Here is a 19,722-nt window from a genome sequence, read left to right on the forward strand (position 1 = left end):
AATTGATGACAACCTTGCCAACACGAATCATTCAAGAAACTAACAGTTCTCTCTCTCTCTCTCTCTCTCTCTCTCTGTTTGTCTGGTGTTGTTTGTCGTCGGTTGAGAAAAATGTAATCTCGGATTACAATATTTTATACGACGCACATATTTGACATACACAGTGGTACAAGATGGCTGAAGAAAAGCATCAAGATTTTAATAGGAGTGCATTGACGATCGACGGTGAACGGGTAATACGTTCGTGAATTAATCTAAACGTACGAAAATAATGGAAGGAAAGTTAGTGAATCGTTAAAAAAATAAATGATCTATCATTGATTATTGTTCTTTTTTCTTTTTCTCTTTTTTTTTTCTGCCTGTTTTCAACGACTCTTTCTTTAGGCTTGGTACACTGGACAACGGGCAGAAAAAATTCCCGGAGGATTGGTCCGTGTTGTTGGTTGTACTTGTTTGAGTTTGGACATTTCTTACAACGAATTAACATCGATTACGGGATTAAAGGATTTCTTTAGGCTAAAGGAATTGATATTGGATAATAATCAACTTCGCGATCTAAAAACTCTACCGTCTATGCCTTATTTGACTACTTTAAGCCTGAATAACAATAAGGTTGGTTCCTAATGCTTCCAATGTGCATCCTTTATTTATTTATTTTTATCTTTATAGCTAATAGTTGAAAGATTTATTTATACAGTTGTTGTATTGATAGAAATGAACTCTTGAAAACACTAGCTAAAACATAGTTTTATTTGAATTTAACAATAAATGAGTAGTAAAAAATGATAGACCGAGAGTTAGATAACGTAGATTAGATTATAATAATATGATTATTCAAGACGAGAAGGCTGTACGTTTTAAATGAGGAAAGGAAAAACATGATCAAATATGGGAATACTTCATGCACGCGAGATACGCATTCATAATTTCTTATGTCAGATTATCGCTAGGGAATTCTCGGTCGTTCACTTCGTAACTCCGTTATCGTTACATTTCGATAAAAATAAGTGTTTACAGATAAAGAAATCAATTCTCAGGGTCTTTAGTTTTGATTCAAAGCATTTGCGAGTTGAAAAGAATTTCTTTGGAAATATTTGTCAAATAGAAAATGAAATGAAATGAAAAAAAAAAGGATTGTTTATTTTTCAGATAACCGATATAGATGAAGCATTAGAAAAAATACGACAATGTTGTCCTATGATAAATTACGTGAGTCTTTTAGGAAATCCAGGATGTCCCGATCAATTGACAAATCCAACGTCAACCGATGAAAATGATTACGAACGTTACAGGCTTTATGCAATATATGTTTTACCATCGACATTAAGGTTTCTCGATTCACGTCAAATCACTCAAAAAGAAAGAATTGATGCGGAAAATCGTGGAAGATATATGAGAACTGTTAAAGTATTCTCCAATAAATCAAACAATAATGTCATTACCGTACCACTTCCTAATGAGTTTGACGATGTTTGTTTTAATATCAAATATACACCATTACCAGTTACCAATCGTACACCTCAAGAACACCGAGGTATGCAAATTATCATCAATTACAAATCCTAAATAAATCTAATTGATCTAATAATTATTTTTTGTCAATTAAAACAAACACACAGGTGCATTTGGAAAATGCAAGTATCGTTATTCTGGAAAAAATTCCGAAGGTAATAGATTTATTTTCAACAAGGACCTATGAATGAATGTTTAGCAATGATCTTTAAATTGAGGAGAGAGAGAGAGAGAGAGAGAGAGAGAGAGAGAAAAAAAAGACAAATGTCAACAATTTATCGCAAAAACTTTCGATCTTCCTTTTTAATAGTATTGGTCCTTAAATGTACACAATAATATGTACTCTCATATTAGAACGAGATATTATTATAATACGCAACAAATTCGTGTATATAACGAAAAGAGACAAAGAGAAAAAGTGGTGTCCCCATGCATCATTTCATTTGTTTCTAATTCATTATTACTCCTTGTATTTTGCTGTTTCAGCTATCCCTTGTATTTTTTCACTTATATTTCATTTTCTTTTTCACAAAGTATGTATATTATATTTTGAATTTGACAATATATATTTGACACGCACACAACACATTTTATTAACTTTACTTCATTTTTTTCCCCTCCATTCTGCGCACCATACGAATTTCTATATGAAATATATACTATGTATATATATGTATATATGTGTGTGTATGTTAACATATATGTATATGGTAAAAGGCAGTTTATAGTTTATAATCGATAACCCTGTTGTTTAAAAAAATTACACTACACGATTAAACTCTACGAGTTTTACGCGATTATGGTATCTCTTATTAATCGTTAACATTATTATTATTATTATTAATATTATTAATTATAGTAATACGTAATAATTGAAGAAGATATCCCTCTACGAGAATGTGTATGTTTTTTTTTCTGTTTTTTTTCTTTCTTTCTTTTTCTTTTTAAGTACGAATACATCGATTCAGCCTTACAATTTGTTCCTGTAATCAAACATATAAGAACAGATGGAAATTATATAATATTATTTATAATAATAATTATATACTAATGATCGCGTTATTATATTCGGTAAATATGTTTGTCTCTTTCATTACGAAATATAACAATAATTTTCGAATAAAAATAAATTCACCGAGGATACGAGAAACTTTCATTTCTCTAACACATTTTTTTGAGATTAATATATTTCAATATATATATATATGTATAAATATAACACATCTATATGGATATTATTTATATAAATATATATATATATACCTAGTTGTTTTATATTTTGTTCATATCGGTAATCGGTGATATTTAATAATCCTTAAATATACCGTTCCGTGAATTTGTGTCCAACGATGGACAATAGAAATTAAACAAAATAATATTTCTATCCTTCGTATAATCGTTAATAGTATTGTACACTCTGGAAGCATCTTTCTTTTAAAAAGAAAGGTAAGTGTGTTGGCCGTATACGATATTTATTATTTATTATTATTATTTATTAATAATTTTTTAATACGGTAATGCGTTCTGTGTTTCAAACGGCGAGAGTTTCTTTTTTTATTTATTCTTTTGGCACTCTTCTTTGTTTTTTTTTTCATCATTTTTATTCAAACAAAAGCAATCAAATAAAATGAATTAAAATTCAAAAAGAATAACAAATAACTTATATATATTTTATATAAAATAAGAAAGTTGTTTTTTTTTTTTTTTTTTTTTTTAAAGAAAATAATTAAATTATTCTATCGACCGTTTGAAACACGGACGGTCTCGTTTCATATACATTTGAAAACACTTTCGTGTGCCCTTAAGAAGGAGTATATTTTTTTTCTTTCATTCTTTTCCAATTCCTTTATTTTTTTGTTTTTTTTTTTGTTTTAATTCATTTATTCTCCCGAAAAAAGGCACTGATTTAATAATCATCTATCGTCGAAGAACGAGACCTAATTCTCGCCTAATTCATTTATTTACATCATATCGATTAACTAAAATTCTATATGTTATTATTTATATGGGAAGTTCATCATCATAATCGATTTTATAGAATTGGCTTGAAAGAACAAAGAATAAGTATCGAACCTAAAAATAATAACTTCGATCATAATTCATGAAGATAAAACAAGGATGATCCCTTAAGAACCATTAGTAGATTTTCCATGGTTGTGTAGATTTGGCCTTAAGGTTACTGCACCTTCGACCCAGAAATTAGGCCTTTCGAGCATACTTTGCCATAATGATAATTCACGTCCCGTTGCGTCCATCCAATCAACTTGTTTACCATAATGTTTTCCTACAAAGGAAAAATACAAAATAATACAAAAGGAAACATCTCAAATTAGATGTAGTTGTTCGATAGTAGTTGTTGTTGAAATAATTAATCTATAAATAATCTACACAATTATTTCATTGAATTATTATAGTCACGTACCTGTACCAAGATTGAAACGTACACCACCTAAGAACTCGTTACTTGCGATACGATCGTGATCCCATACCGTTAATTCAAGTCCTCGTTCAGCTAACTCTTGCAAACTGACATCCTTGTAGATGAAAGTATGACCCCATACTGGTGAACCACCTGATCGACGAACTACACCAGTCTTTTGTTTACCTGACCGACCTTTGTCAGGTAACAGGTAACTACGAATTCAAAATAATCATGTCTTACGTCTATAGAATAAAATCAATAACAATAATAATAATAATATACCTTTTGCAAAAGGGATCACAAGTTCCCGAATTCTTTGCCCTGGTTTGCAAATTTCTAGCTTCCTTGACGAGAACGTGCAATGCACCACGACTCCAATTTTTTCTCGACTTGGATGCACCCTTGTGATCGGAGCCCAACTCACGTTCCTGTTGTTGAGCTGGATCAGGTGGTACGAACTTCAAACCAACGATTACTTCACCTTTGTAAGCTATCGGGTCGTCGAATGGTTCTGTCTGCGAATAAATAGTTAATCCGGTTGAATAACGGTACATCATTTTCGGTACATCACCCTCGAACATCACACACACACAAATTCATCATCAATTTAATCAATAAATGTCTTTAATGTTGTTGAAGATTATTATTAATATTATTATTATTATTATTTTCGTTGGAAATATACAAAATATGATTCTATTTTTTTTTAAGTAATATTATTTTAGCGTGGAATTATAAATTGAAGCTTCATAATAACGGTGCAAACAATTTTAATCGCAAGTACAGCAGTGGAAAGAAAAAAAAAAAAATCGTCGTCATGCTCGAGAGATATATGTTCGCATTATTATTATTATTATAATTGCATACACAACGTGCAAAAGAAAAAAAACTAAGGTGTTTCGCTAAGATAGAACTAACGTATTTAAAAAAAAAAAAATAATAATAATAAAAGGGGTGAACACTCTATGCACATTTTGATACGTGCTTGTTAATTATGAACAATGTGTATTATATAATAACGTGATACAAAATTGAAAGAACATTCAATGTTCTGAATTATTAAATATAATATTCAAGTATATTATATTGAAATAAATGAAATGCACCAAATATATCTATGGATATTATATATTTCAAACATGACGAATTATTGCACTTACTGTCGTACGCGATTAGCGTTTTTAATCGTTGAACAGTTAGACCAGAGAAAAACAAACAGATGTGTGCAAATCACACATGGTAAAAGTAAAAACTTCTCAAAAAAAAAAAAAAGAAAAAGAAAAAAACCAAGCTTCACGTTTTTCCATTTAACAATTTTTCAAATGAGCTTGATTCTCAAGAAGTTTTCACTTGAAAAAAAAAAAAAAAAACAATTCTATAACGTAAGGATTAACGAAAAACTTACTCTTTCCTGAAGTGGATACCATCTTGGTGTAGGATCGTCGAAAATTTTATTCTCCAATGGCATTCTAACTTCTCCAAGAAAATCATTTCTTCCAAACATGTCAGAGTGCCATACTGTCAGCCATAACGTCCTTGTCTCCAAACCGCTCAAGCTCATGTGAAACTGAAACGTCGTTTGTGGCGAACCAAATCTAATTCTCATGCAGGACACGATACAAACTAACACGAGCAAAAATATATCCTATCGTACGATAGTCATTAAATTGATCATTTTATTGCTCACCTTTAATGTTTCGTTAAATTCAGGATTCAATGTGTGCTTCTTCACTTTAGTTTTACGTTTACCGCTTTTAGATTTATCCGGCAGGAGATAGACCTTTACGTATCTGTGTTAGAAAACAACAACAACAACAACAACAAAATCATACAAAATTTGGTAAAGGTTTTTCATTTTCAGGTTGTGTTTGTTTCATAAGAGACTTACGGATCTGATCGTTTTCGTTTGACGTCGACTGGAGCGAGATTCTTGCATTTGGTAACGTGCACCTCAAACGTGAGATGTTTGTAATCGTATTGCAATGCAAATTCAACTTCACCGGTAACAACTACCGATCTACAGCATCTACCTTCACCTGCACCACTGTAAACCGATGCCATTGAATCTGATCGTGCCTAAAATAAAAAAAAAACAAAAAAATCATCATCATCATCATCATCATCATTAATTGTACAATTAAAATATTAATATATAAAAATACGTTGTTTTTTTGCAACATAGGGATTAGTGTTCTGGTGCTGCGAGTTATTCGTGCTACGCAAATCGGTCGGAATTGAACTTTCACTTGCAATCGTATTCGAGTTTTAAAGGCGTGGAAGAGACTTATATATGGGATGACGTGTACTCACTCCAAGGCTGGACAAAGAAGCACGAGTAGCGAGATGTCCAGAATGCAATCCAGGATCCATATCGTCCATATCCATGACCGTGTGACTAGAAGCAGCACGCGAACCGGCACCGATGATTGGCGTACTGCACGCCTCTGACAAACTACTTCCATCATCTGCAAAACAACACAAAATATATCATCATTCTCTTTCTATCTTGTTTTATCTTTTAATAGGATAAAGAAATTTACAAAGAAAAAAAAAAACAACATTACAAATCAAATTGTTAAGTATTTATCTGGTCAGTTATTTTTAAGATAATATTATTAATATAAATATATTTAATAAACCAACTAAATTTGATTTTCTCGATAGTAATAGCGATATTTGTCTGTTGATTCGTACTATCAACTTGGTTTATTTTATTATCATCCGAAAGAAACGTAACATTTTTTGGATTCTTTTTATATAAAATCGGTGAATCAATTAATATCGGTTCGGTATCCGAATTAGATGATAATTTTCTTTCCTTTTCTTTTTGATAAATAACATTACTCTGAAGATTTAAACTCTGAGAACTATAAAAAACTTTGGCATCTTTCGATTGATCATTAAAGGAAAGAAAGTTTCGTCTTCTACGAGTTTTCTCATTAGTTTCGAAATCGTTCCACTCTTCTTCTTGTAGTATTTCATCCTCGTTTTTTAACTTTCCAGAAGATGCAATAGTCACAGAAGAAATTTCTTCTTTCTTTGACGAGGATGAAGAAGTTGAAGAATACGTTGGGATACAACAGGAAGAACACCATTTCGTAAAACAATTTTTAATTCGTCCAACATTATCCTCAGACGAATAATACTTTTGCGTTTTAAATGTTGAATAACGAGAATCTTTAAACATTTTTTTTTTTTGATATACAAGTATGCTAATAAAAAAAACACACACACACAGAAAGAACACCACTTTCAAAATCAGCTTGTTATTTGTCCAACACTTTGAAAGTTTTGAATAACAAGAACCCTTCAACGCAATTTGCCTACTCGAGTAATTTTTTCAAAGCATTTGAAAACACACACATCCCTTAAATGAAGAACACGATTAACAGCTTTGAATTGGAAAGTAGATTTTAGATAAAAAATAAAAATGATCTCTCGTCAGTTAATTTGTGAAATAAACAAAACGTGTAATTGCAACGAAGAAAAAGCAAACACAAACACACACACACACACACACGTATGAGAATATGGATCCAAACTGTTGGAGAACAAAACTGTTCGTGGTACTAACGAGCTCGTTTTGTCCAAAGTCACACTTCTTATAATCTGCCAGACGGAACGAGAGCAACACTGATAAAGCTGATTTCAATTTCCTGCCTTTTCTCGTTACCATGAACACAAAATAATATGTTAAAACTTCCGCGTTCAAGGTCATCAAAAACCTATCATCATAGTTCGAAAAGTTTATTTTTTTTTTCTAATTCTTTCATTTTTACGTTTTACGTCACGTCAGGCCATGCACTTTACTTTAAATAAGAAACCAGTTGAACGTGTCAGTCACCGGTGAAGGACGCGTTAATAAAATCATTCAATATGAAATAAAGTTTGATCTATGATGAAATTTGTAAGATAACGTTTATAACAATAATCTTTGGGAATAACGGAAGATACGAATAAACTTGCAAAGAAATGATTTTTCAATGACTTTGTATATGGTAGACGACATCGTAGATACGAGATTGCAATGTCTAAGAACTATGTTTGAAGAAAATCCGTGTCAAGGTAAACTCTGAACGATCATCTAGCTAGTAAGGTACCTAGCTAGCTAGCTAACGCTTTCGGTGAGAAAGTTGACTTTCGTAATTTACATAAACACGACAGGATTCACGATTATTATTATGTATTAATATTAATTACTTTGAATTCTATGCATCCGTGGATGAACAATTGATTAAATCCTTCAATCTAATTTAATTTATCGTGTCAATTTGAATTTGCAAAGAGAGAAAGTGATCAACGCGTTTATGGAAATTCATTTTTCTATTTTTGTTTTGTTTTGTTTTGTTTTGTTATTGTTTAATGATAAATTGGAATAATTGTATTGAATAATAATGAATGTTTTTGCAAAGACAATTTTGAAATGAACGGCAAAGGATAGTCTTTTCAGCCGTTATATTTTTCTTTCAATTTTTTCTTTCTTTTTACCTTGAATTAATTAAAAACTTAATATGTCCCACGTTGTTAATTAACCTTTCCCTCTTGCGATAGATCGTCACGTGTGTTGTAGTAGATAGGATTATCGTTGAATATAATGAAATAACTCGCTTTCGAAGCTTCTATATTGCATGAAAGAAACTAAGAGAACAAAATATGCTAACACGTAGAAAGGTTTTCACTTTTACCGTTTGTCTACACAAGCTACACTTATTAATGAAAGTTTACTTTGTTTTTTTTTTTAATTAATTTCAATTAATTTTTCATATTCCAATATTCAGATTGAAGATCGACCGATCGAATAACAAAGCTAAGCGAAAATTGTTGAAGACATTTGCTAAGCGAGAAGTTATTCAGGTAACCCGGTTACACTAGTAAGAATGAATGAACACAAACACAGCTCGTATACAGATGATGTGTTTTTAGGTATATGCCAACTTTTGTATTAGGGTATTTAAGTTTTCTCTTTAACATTACGAAACGAGCACGAGAAATATTCGAACAAACTGTCGTATCCCATGAACCTCAAAACAAATCTTCATCTTTTTTTTTCTCTTAACATGAATTCAAGTGAAATTCTCTCTCATTGTGTTGAGACAGTCAAGAATGTCTCTACGAATTATTAGAGCAAGGAAAAATATCATCTACAAAGTGAAATTATTATATTTTTTTTTTTTCAAATAATAATCAAACTAAATAAACTTTGTTTTATATAATTAAACAAAATCATTATTATCATTTGTAATAGAAAATATTGTATATATTAAAGAGACAAGTCATATATTTTTCCATCACTCGTTTGTCATCAATTTTCTATGGGGGTTATACGAGTTACGTCAGTTTTCTCAGTTATTGATCTGTCGAAGCAGCAGCGACCATAGAGGGGAGTGGCAAGATAATTTCATCGGTACAGAGAAAGATAGAAAAAGATTAAGACAACTCATGTGTAAATTCAATTATTATAAATATCCTTAGATAAAACAACGTCGCATTATCTTTTAACACGCACCCTCTCTCTCCCTTTCTTACTTTTAAATATAAACTACAAACAACAAGAATAATAGGAAAATGTTTGATTAATTACACGACTCTACCCATGAGATTAATTTTACGACGTAGACGTAAAACTGAGATTAAAGATAATAAACATTTCAATGAAAATTATTCAATATTCAAAGTGTTCAAATAACACTTTTATGTTTATTCATAAAAACAATAAGTGTTTAATAATTTTATTTCAAGCAAACAATTCACGAGGATGAATCACACGTGCAAAAAAGATATATGAGAAACGTTCAGAAAAGTCGAACAGTGTACGCATACGCAGGCCACGACCTCACGTTGGATTATCGATTAGTTTGCTGGACGAGAGAGGGAAACAACAAAGAGAGAGAGAGAGAGAGAGAGAAAGTTTAGATATGGGATGCAACGCGTGTTACACCTGTTACGTTCAAACGGCAAACTTTACGAACTTAACACATGTATTATATATGCATATACCATTTGTAGTTTCTGTCTAATAACTTTGTTCTTATCACGTTTTAACGAAATTCTTTATCATTTACAAAACAAAGAAAACTACGTCGTAATATTATATCAATTTTTAAAGTTAACAAAAGCATTGTTCGGTACATATTTACCCGCAATTTTCTTTGAACCCTGACGCAACCGTAAACCCTATTCAAATTCAGCCTATGCCTAAGAGATTAAAAAAACATTCAGTAAACTTACCAGGCGTTAGTGATATTGCCTGTTGTCTTCTAGATCTAGAATTGTCCCGTTTGGCAGCTGAACTTTGCGATCCTGAGACTTGTAAACCCGGTGCACTGACCGCTCGTTTAGGGCCAGCACCAGCAGCAGCACCACCACCGGCACCAATGATAGCTCCCGTTACGTTACTGTTCCTAGCAAAACCGGGCGGTCGATATCTGGCCGATTTCACGCCACTGTGTTGCGGTAGAAAATGATAAACGCTATGCGCTTTGTGCATTTGGGATGAGGTCGTTGATGTTGTTGTCAAGCCAGTTGTCGTAGTAGAAGCTGGTAAACGTGGTAGAGAATTGGTAGCTGCGCTTAATGCTGATTGCATGCCACGAGGTAGAGTTGTGGCACGCGATTCACCACCGTATTCTAATTCGTCCTCGGTATCCTCGTCACCTGCCGATGCACCTAATTTTATATATTTTCAAATACGATTGGCATAATCCTACTGGTATTACTACTTTACAAAAATAAACTTACCGGATTCTCCTCTGGTGTTTGCATCAGGAACAGAAGATCTTCTCCTATTACTCCAAATTCTATCTTCGATAGATCCTCCACCACCTATGCCACCTCCACCGCTACTACCACCACCAATAGAACCGCAACTTCTAACCCTGTCTAATTGTTCTCTCGATAAGCTTCTAGGATTAAACAACAAATCACCGGCACTACGTCGTTTGGCTGCCATTGCCAATGCACTTGCACTAGCACTAGCCCCAACCCCAACCCCACTGACATCTCCGCTGCAAGCCAATAAACTTAGTTTCGTTCTCGAGTCAGCTGCCATTAATGCAGATTCAAAACTACCACGCCATGAGAATCTTTCATAATCGCTGGCTTCCCTTTCCTCTCCCTCCTGACCGGTCGACGCACTAGGATGATTATTGATGAGTAACAAAGGATCGTGAGATTTGGATCTAGGTAATTGCAGGTGAGCCGAACAAGTGGCATTCGTTGAATCTGACGTTGAATCATCGTCTTCCGTTGTTGAAGCAGATGATGGTGTTCGATGATGTTGCGAATATCTTCTCCATGTTGTTGAGGAATGATGCTGAACCACTGCTGGACCACCTTCTGACACCTCGTGCATCAATGCTACCAATCGACTACCTATGTGATGCATAACCTTAGCAATTAATGGAGGACTGCTATGAGGTGTTGAATTTGTATCGGAACTCACACCGTCACCTGCCATTTTAGTAAAACTCTGTACCAATTTTTGATAAACGAATGCAGTGTCTTTACCAAGGCAAGGTGTTTGAATCGTAGATCCATTTTTATTATTATTATCTTCTTTAGTTTCTTTCTCGCTTAAAATATTATCACCAGAAGTAGTATCGAATTTGCTAATGATCTGTTGACAACTTTGTGAAATTTGTTCTTGCAATGCCGAACGACGACCACCAGCAGCTCCTTCCAAATCCGAACTGGTATAATCCGAACTGTCGTAAGAATCAGACCATGTATCTTCGGAACTGAGATACTCGACGATTTCTCGAACTTGTTCGTCACGTATACCAGGTACGGTTTTCATTAATCTGGTTAATTCGTTCTCAAAGTATACCAATTGGGGTGGTTTAGTGCGATTTTGTGAACACATTCTTGCCTTCGAGGAATATCCAGGTAACCGTGGACTCGGTGCCGGTGACGCACCGCTCGAATTTGCATTGGCTACATTCTGACCTTGACCGTTCGAATTGGCAACCATAGTTTTGAAAAATTGTCGCATCTTAGACATCATCAGATTCGTTTCCTCGTCACTGGACCAATTGTTAAAGCTATCTTTTCGCGATAGTGATGCATTTGGCAAATGTGCTGGTATAGTAGTGTTCGTCGCGTGATTGATCGGATGATCGATCTTTACGGAATTGTTTTTTTCATTACCAACAACAGCAGTATCGTTAGAAATGATTTCATCGGTAGTTCGAACACTCGCGTTACTTTCTTTCCTCGTACGATGATCTTTTCCTGTTTCTTGATTAACTTCGGAATTAACTTGAACGTCATCGGGTATCTTTTGATGTTGCAAAAGATCATCGCAACTACCAACGAATCCGGAATCTCTCGATTGTTGTTTCGATCTTTGATTGTAAGCGATAGAATCGGCCGAGGATGCTGAGAGAAGATTTCTCGATGAATCAACGATTACTTGCGGCGAGGGTGTCGTCGTCAACGCGTTACCACCAATGACGGATGGCGATGAGGAAGAAGATAACGCGCATTCCGGTTGAGGAGTTTTAGCTCTTTCAGAATCTTCCGAATTGGCAGCTTCCGTATCATCCTCAACCACTACTTCTCCGACCAATACCATTTCTCTATTTGGTTCGGGAGTTTTGTTTCTGTCGTCTGGTGGTACCCGAGGACTCTGGGTACCCAAATTTCTTGGCTTTTTCTTTTTCCTTTTGACCGTATCGAATTGTCCATCCGTACCAAAAGCCGGAGTTTGTCCATCCTCAGCGCCGTCGGTTTCGGTCGACGATCCCTCCGATTGCGTTTCCTGCAAATCTTGATTGAGACTTAGATCTTGCAGAGAATTTTGGGAGCTTAAATTTTGCGAGCTTTGCGTCAAAGCCAACAAATTGTCGAGAGAAGAACTGTGTGATCTACCAGTACCCCTAGCACGAACGAGACGTTTTCTTCGTTGAGCTTCTGGACTTGGTCTTCCTTCGGAATCGCTACCAACCGAACCATCGGAGTCACGTCTGTCTTGGTCAAATCCAAGAAACTCCGATAGAAAGTACTTTTCCAATCTGGAAGAGTTGAGAAATCCTTCGTTATTGGAATTTAGTCGTTCTTGACTTTGACAGCCGGTGGTTGTTGTACTAGCGTTCGAAGCTGTACTAGTAGGTTCGTCTTGTCCAAGAGATTCCAAACCTTCCGAATAAATGGATGAAGTTTCGGAAAGACTATCAACCTCGCGAGATCCCATACTGGAATTATTTCCATCACCACCGAGTCCGAAGAAAAAATATTTTTCTAATTCCGAGGCGGACGGTGGCCGTTGTTTTTTCGACGGACTACTACCTGTAGCCAAACTGCTGGGTTCTGCTTCGCTTTCCTCGCACGATTCCTCGACAATCGTATGAAGAGTAAAATCGATAGCTTGCCTGTGATATCCTCGAAGTTCTTCCTCTCGATCTCCAAGATTATTAGCTTCGTCCTCGGAACTTTCCTCGGTTGCAGTAGTAGCTTCGGGTTCATCCTCGTCGTGGGATACTTCTTCGACCCAGGAATCATCATCAGCGAGTCCTTCTTCGAGTATAACAACCCCACCACTAGCCGAATTATCGTCACTCGATTGGGAAGACACACGTGCTCGTAATCCTTCGCGTTGATGATCATTGTTGTTGCAACTCTGACGATCTTTCGATTGAGAATCCTCATTACTGTTACCACCTTCCAAACGATTATTTATTTTATTAGCGTTCTTAACTGAAACGTCATCACTCTCACTAGCACTACCCACGCTTAAACCACTGTCAGCTTCTGCTTCGGAATGATTGCTGCTCGTCACATTGCTCGGCAATCTTTTCACCATGAGAGGTCTTCTAGGTGGTTGGCCAGTCTTACGGTGTGGCTGTTCTGTTACCGCTTCTAGCGCCAGCTGGAAATACCCGGCTAGACCCTGACCAGCCGAATGGACTTCATCCGGTTGCAACAAGGTCGTAGTGTCCGACGTAATCACGCTCACCGGTTGATACGAAGCAGCTTCTTGGGTAATCATCACGAGGCTCTTATATCTAGCGTTGTTGTTGTTAGCAGTAGTACCGGTTGTATTGTTCGAAGGAATCGTAGATGAGGGAAAGTAACTAAATGATGTTTCGTCGTCGTCGTCGTCGTCTTCGTCGTCTTCGTCGTGGTCGTCGTGGTCGTCGTGGTCGTCGTGGTCGTCGTCGTTGTTGTCTCTTGTGGAATCCTTCGTCGACGCGGCAGGAGGGAATCCATTCTCCTTTCGAGTGGACGGGCGTCGCTCGACTGAGCGAAACCGTGTCGATACCCCCACCGTCGAGTCACCATCACTACTACCACCACCTTCACCTCCACCTCCACCTCCACCGTCACCGTCACAACTACCACCTTCGTTGTTATTTCCTACTACCTCGCTTGAAGCAGCAGGACTCTCGCCTCTCACCGTTGTGTACGAATCGTGCTGCTCTTGCTCTTGCTCGTACTCCTCGTGCGCAGTCTCAGTTATTCGTTCGACACGTTCACCGCTCATGAAGATCTCTTGAATTTTGTTAGATATAACCTCGCCTACCTCCCGACCTGCCCATTTCCTTCCAACAACATCCTTTTCTCCACTACTACCACCACCACCACCACCACCACCACCCACGTTTTTATTCACCATCAACACTTCTAACACTTTGTTACCAGTCTCCTCTTCCTTCTTCCTTTCTGTTTTAGTTGCAAGACTCTCCGTACTGGAATTATGTAACGAGAACTTATCGTACAAAGATTCTTCCTCTTTGCTGATCTCGCTAACCTCCAATTCTTTTATACTTTCCAACGTCTTTTCCATTTCTTCTCGATTCAATAGCATTAATTTTTCGCTCACGGCGGATATCGTTGTAGTTGTAGTAGTAATCCTGGTTGTTGCGTTGCCATCGTACAACGGTGTGACCTCATATTCGTGAAGCTCGTCACTGCTAACTTCACTTCCTGTCGTTGTTGTTTCGTTACCAGTTGAACTTTCCATCGAAGAGAAAAACATATTGCCGATAACGTTCTGGCTTGATTCGTTATTAATATCTTTCTTATGATCTGACGTATCGTCGTTTAATGAAACGTCTGATAACACGTTAAGCTTATCCGATGAAGTTTCGCAATCATTCTTATCGTTAGACGAGTTTGTACGTACTTCATTTTCATTCTCATCGTCATCCACGTGATCATCTTTATTGGAATCCCTTAAAATTTCATCGGACGAATTGTCATCGTCCTTAGACATTTCTTTGGATATTTCTAATGAGTCTGGTATTATAGTTGAATCCCAATTTCCACTGCAACTGGACAAATCACTTTCCTCATCGTTATCATTAACATTTTCGTTGCTTGTATCTTCTATCGATTGAACTTCGTTTACACTTATGTTCGAAGTTGCATCGATACTATCAGGATCCAGGATTCTAACCGATTTCAATTCTATTTTATTACCTAATGATTCGCTCTCGTCAGCGAGATATATTTCTTCTGGAATCAATCGATGATCTAACAACAATGGTACTCTGTCATCATTTTCAACTTCTACCGGATTATGTCCATCACGAGTTTTTATCTTCACCAAGTTTGAACTATCATTTGGATTATTAGCTTTTCTTGATTCTGATTCATCCTCAGATCTATTTCTATTAGTTTGATTTCCATTGATATCCTCAAAGTTGCCATCCTCGTTTAACAAACGAACATGTTGCAATATCACAGATTCTTCTTCTGGTAAAGCAGTGACACGTTTCAATGTTACACCACCTTCGTTAGCCGAATCGGAATCATCTTCTTCGCCGTTGTCCTCGATATCGTTATCACTTGTAAGAGAATCATCGTTTACTACGAAAACTCGGGAAAATCTGTGGGATGAAGAATCTTCTTCGAGATCGCTACTATCAGCCGAAGAACGTCCAGATGAACTACCAGAATCCTCGTGAGATCTTTGATATATTATTTGATCTCTACTTTCGAATGAAGAAGATAAGGAATCCTCGCATACAGCTTCTTCTTCTTCTTCTTCTTCTTCTTCCATTCTATTTTCCGTTTGTACGAGTTTGTCAACATTGATAACGTTAGAATCATCTTTCTGTTCAGTTACTTTATTGGTCGATTCGTGTTCTTTCGTTGACAAAGTTTCGTTCATTAAATTATCCTCCACGTTTGTATTAGACTTTCCTAAATTATTGTTCACCGTTTCACCACCAGTATTTCCCAAATGATGATGATGATGATGATGATGATGATGATGATTACTCAGAGATTCGGTAGCCGATGAAATTGACGTTTCGATAGGTGACTCGTATAAACGTGGACCGATCACTTGTTCCGGTCTAAATGTACAACTGTTTGGATCGAAGATATCTGTCAATCTTGGATCAAGTCTACCACGATGCAACGGTTGATTAAATCTTGGATGCCAAGCGAACCAAGGTGCACGTGGATCTCCTTTCAATCTCAAAGTTCCAGGTTCCGAATCTCCGGCACGACTTATCATCGAGGATGCTGCAGCTGCGAAATCACCGGTCCAGAGAGCTGCCGGTATTGGTACCGGATATGGTACTGGGACTGGTATAGGCACTGGTACCGGAAGTACGTTAGCGTTTCCAGAACCCCCGCAAGCCTAAATGAAACAATGAAAGAATACAATATTGGATTAGACGGGTTTCAATATTATCGTTTTTATCGATCACCGTTATCTAACGTTATCTTTTAATCTAATAAACGTATCTATTTACGAGAAGATTGATAAACATTTGTTGTTTCTTGTAAATATAATGTGAAAAAGTTTACCCGACAAGCGGATGATCCACGTCCAGGACAACAACTCCAATCCTGCGAGATATTAGTTTCCGTTGCAACGTTGGTGGTACCACCACCAATGACGACTGGTATCGAACCACTCTCGAAATAATCCCAATCACAATCCTCCTCGTGGGATTGAGCGTGACTACCACTACTACCGCGTGGTAAACCGTTTAAGTAAGAGGAACTGGAACAACTGCTGTCTGCATCGTCTTCCTCACGACCTGACGATGAATCCGAACTGATGAATACCAGTCTTCTATAGTCAACTATCGGTTGATCCTGCCCGTGATTATTATTATTATTATTATTGTTGTTGTTGTTGCTGGTGCTGTTATTATTGTTGTTGGTGTTGCTTCCAATTGGACTTTCCTGTCTTTCGGCACGTCCAATCACGTGAAGTGTCTGTAGACTCTGAAGATCATCACCGCAACAAGTTCTAGCGTGCGATCGGCCTCTTCTTCTCGAACCTTTTCAACAGATAAACAATTCCCGTTAATAATAAGTTATAACATTTTGTATTAACGCGAAACATCGATGATATCGAATATTTTTTTATCGTTTGCGATAAACTCGACACTATCTTTTTATTTGATTATTATTATTGAAATTGTTATCGGCATTTGCTACTTCACAGATAAGATCTATTATTCTTATAACTTTGATCGGTTAAAGAGATGGATGAATTATTGTTTAACCTAGGAGAACAACCAAATTTACGCTTTGAGCTAACTTTTTACGCGCTGATGATTTAGCTGGTCAATGTAGCTGGTCAATGTAGCTGGTCAATGGCACAGGCCATTCCGTATATTTTTTTGTATATATAGATTTAGAGTACATATATTCATGTGTACAATTCTCTCCGCCATTCTGGAAACGGCAGACGTTGCGCGACGTTCCATGAATGGAACAAATTCCAGTTTGGATTTGCTCGGACAGTATGAGAAAGAGAGGGAACACCCAGGAATGGGTGGAATTGATGAAAGAGAGACATCGTAAGAAAACTTTGAAGAGAAATTCAAAAATATCGTCATCCTAAGTAATTTGTTAATTTTCAAGAAAAAGAGATCGTTTTGTGAATATGTGCGAAAACGGTTTCAACCGAATTATCACTCGGAATGTTAGAATAAAACGTTTCTCTTGAACTCGAAACAAAAGTAGAACCAACGATTATTTTATTTCATTACAATTTAATCATTTTAGATATGTGAGTGAAGTATTGTGGTGTCAATTTAATTGGCCTAGCAAAAATCATACTTTTGAATTTTATATAATGATAGTTTAATTAATGAATACTTGACTTATCAAAATTTCTTTTTCTAATTTGGAAAGTTAGTCGATGAAATATCCTAATATCTTTCTAACGATCGAACTGCTCAACCGATTCCTCCTTCCTTGAAGATTAATGAACGATATCGAGTTGGATGAAAGCGATGTGGCTTTTATAAACTTTCGACGTCTTTATATTCGATAGATCATAGAAAAACAATGAGTAGACATTATAAAGGTTGCCTTAGTGAAATCTTAATAAAATATTACAAATGATTCGTTCAATCAAATATTTCAACATCTTCCTACAAATCCCAAATATCCTAGGACGTCAGTGATCAAAATGAATTACTTCTATGATTAATTCTAATTGCATTTAAAATGATAATATTCGAGAGAGAAAGACACAATTTGTTTGACTTACACTTCAAATGAACCACCAACACGTTAAAAATAAGAAAACATGAAATAAAAGAATAAAAAGGGAAGAAATTATTTTAAAAGGACACTTTGAATTGAATTTGGAAATACTTGATCGAATGATTCATCGTCATCATCACGTGTCACGTTCTTATTCGTTATTATTCTTGAGAATGAGAGAAAAGGGGAACCCGGTGTTGTTTCGCGTGGGCTACCGCCGTTAAACTGAGAGAGCGTCCTATCGACTACGAGAATAAGGTGAAGGAGGTGAAGGAGGTGAACAAGAAGAAGCAGAAGAAGAGAAGAAGTTGAAGTTAAAGTAGAAAAAGAAGAAATGAACTAAAAAATAAGAAGAAGGGGGTATACACAAGAACACAACACTGCACACAACACAACACACAACACACCTGAATCTTATGGCATCGGTCACTACCTTACTACGAGTTTAGCCGCCGGCACAACACCGTCTACAGTTGCCGACGCTATAGTCATTATGACGCCTTATACCGGGTGTTGCAATTAATATTATACAATTCTAGATACACTATTAAAAATACTATTTAAATTCAAAAGATATTACTTACAAAAAAAAAAGAAATATAAAATTAAATTATTCAACGATAAATTTGTTTGAAAAAAAAAAAAAACAGATAAAATAAAATGAGTTTAAATTATATATTCTATCGCGTTTGTTTTGATACGTAAAAACGTGACTGTTATATAGAAAACGCGATAATAATATACCTGTAGTAATTTACGTAAAAACATTTATGATAATTCACGAGTACGACGAATAGGCTTATTATATCCTTATCAAATACAACGTTTTTGAGTTTTTTTGGCTTATCGACGAAAATTAAAGGTAAACAAGTTTCCTTACAAAATTTCTTTCAAAAGAATTTTTACAAAATATTTTTAAATCAATAACGTAAGAAAACCAGAGAGAGAGAGAGAAAGAAGAATGATTGATCACCCGGTATAAAAGCCGCAGGTGAGCGGACTATAGAACGAAACAGAGAACGCTGTTAGACTATTATTCCTATGCTGTTTCCCTGTGTGTCCCGCTCCGCTTCGTCTCACCTGCCCGTTCGTTCGTTCCTTCGTTCCTTCGTTCGTTCGTTCGTTCGTTTGTTCGCATCTCTACGCTAGTTCGTTAGATTATGCACGTACGAATATATAAAGTTGTAAAAAAAAAAATACTAACAAAAAATTACAAACAAATACACCTTACATTTTGTGTTTATATTTGTATATATATACACGTACGTATATTCTACGTAATAGCATTGTATAGATAGAACTATATATTGTTTATATATATGTGTATA

At 35.8% G+C, this 19,722-nt stretch overlaps 2 protein-coding genes and 1 long non-coding RNA gene across 6 annotated transcripts in view; 2 read left to right on the forward strand and 1 right to left on the reverse strand.

Moving 5' to 3' along the window:
* Positions 1–36: 36 nt before the first annotated feature.
* LOC107073055 (leucine-rich melanocyte differentiation-associated protein) lies at positions 37–3,225 on the forward strand. Its single transcript, XM_015333469.2, has 4 exons — positions 37–233; positions 385–612; positions 1,150–1,534; positions 1,620–3,225. The coding sequence occupies exons 1-4, from the start codon at positions 174–176 to the stop codon at positions 1,697–1,699; spliced, it is 753 nt and encodes a 250-aa protein (XP_015188955.1). The 5' UTR covers positions 37–173; the 3' UTR covers positions 1,700–3,225.
* LOC107073054 (uncharacterized) overlaps positions 1,787–19,722 on the reverse strand; it is a 32,606-nt gene continuing 14,670 nt past the window's right edge. The window contains exons 9-18 of one of the 4 annotated variants that reach the window (XM_015333467.2): positions 16,694–17,175; positions 10,673–16,523; positions 10,163–10,588; positions 6,245–6,399; positions 5,823–6,010; positions 5,622–5,724; positions 5,340–5,501; positions 4,217–4,449; positions 3,935–4,146; positions 1,787–3,796 (exon numbers count right to left, since the gene is read on the reverse strand). In XM_015333467.2, coding sequence (XP_015188953.2) covers positions 3,639–3,796; positions 3,935–4,146; positions 4,217–4,449; positions 5,340–5,501; positions 5,622–5,724; positions 5,823–6,010; positions 6,245–6,399; positions 10,163–10,588; positions 10,673–16,523; positions 16,694–17,175 — 7,970 coding nt within the window. In that variant the 3' untranslated portion in view covers positions 1,787–3,638. Of the gene's footprint in view, positions 3,797–3,934; positions 4,147–4,216; positions 4,450–5,339; positions 5,502–5,621; positions 5,725–5,822; positions 6,011–6,244; positions 6,400–10,162; positions 10,601–10,672; positions 16,524–16,693; positions 17,176–19,722 lie in introns of those variants that run through there. The other 3 variants (XM_015333466.2, XM_089171563.1, XM_089171564.1) reach the window with 3 other exon arrangements.
* LOC149032845 (uncharacterized) lies at positions 6,369–7,041 on the forward strand. Its single transcript, XR_016176260.1, has 2 exons — positions 6,369–6,508; positions 6,938–7,041. It is a non-coding gene; the product is annotated as an uncharacterized LOC149032845 (long non-coding RNA).

The sequence above is a fragment of the Polistes dominula genome, unplaced genomic scaffold (genome assembly GCF_049000335.1).
Source record: "Polistes dominula isolate Pdom_NZ unplaced genomic scaffold, Pdom_raw_medaka contig_26, whole genome shotgun sequence".
Lineage (NCBI taxonomy): Eukaryota > Metazoa > Arthropoda > Insecta > Hymenoptera > Vespidae > Polistes > Polistes dominula.

Coding starts and splice junctions, on each gene's coding strand:
- LOC107073055 (XM_015333469.2), top strand. CDS start 174: ATGGCTGAAGAAAAGCATCAAGATTTTAATAGGAGTGCATTGACGATC. Junction 234..384: donor TGACGATCGACGGTGAACGG/GTAATACGTTCG, acceptor CTCTTTCTTTAG/GCTTGGTACACTGGACAACG. Junction 613..1,149: donor TAAGCCTGAATAACAATAAG/GTTGGTTCCTAA, acceptor TTTATTTTTCAG/ATAACCGATATAGATGAAGC.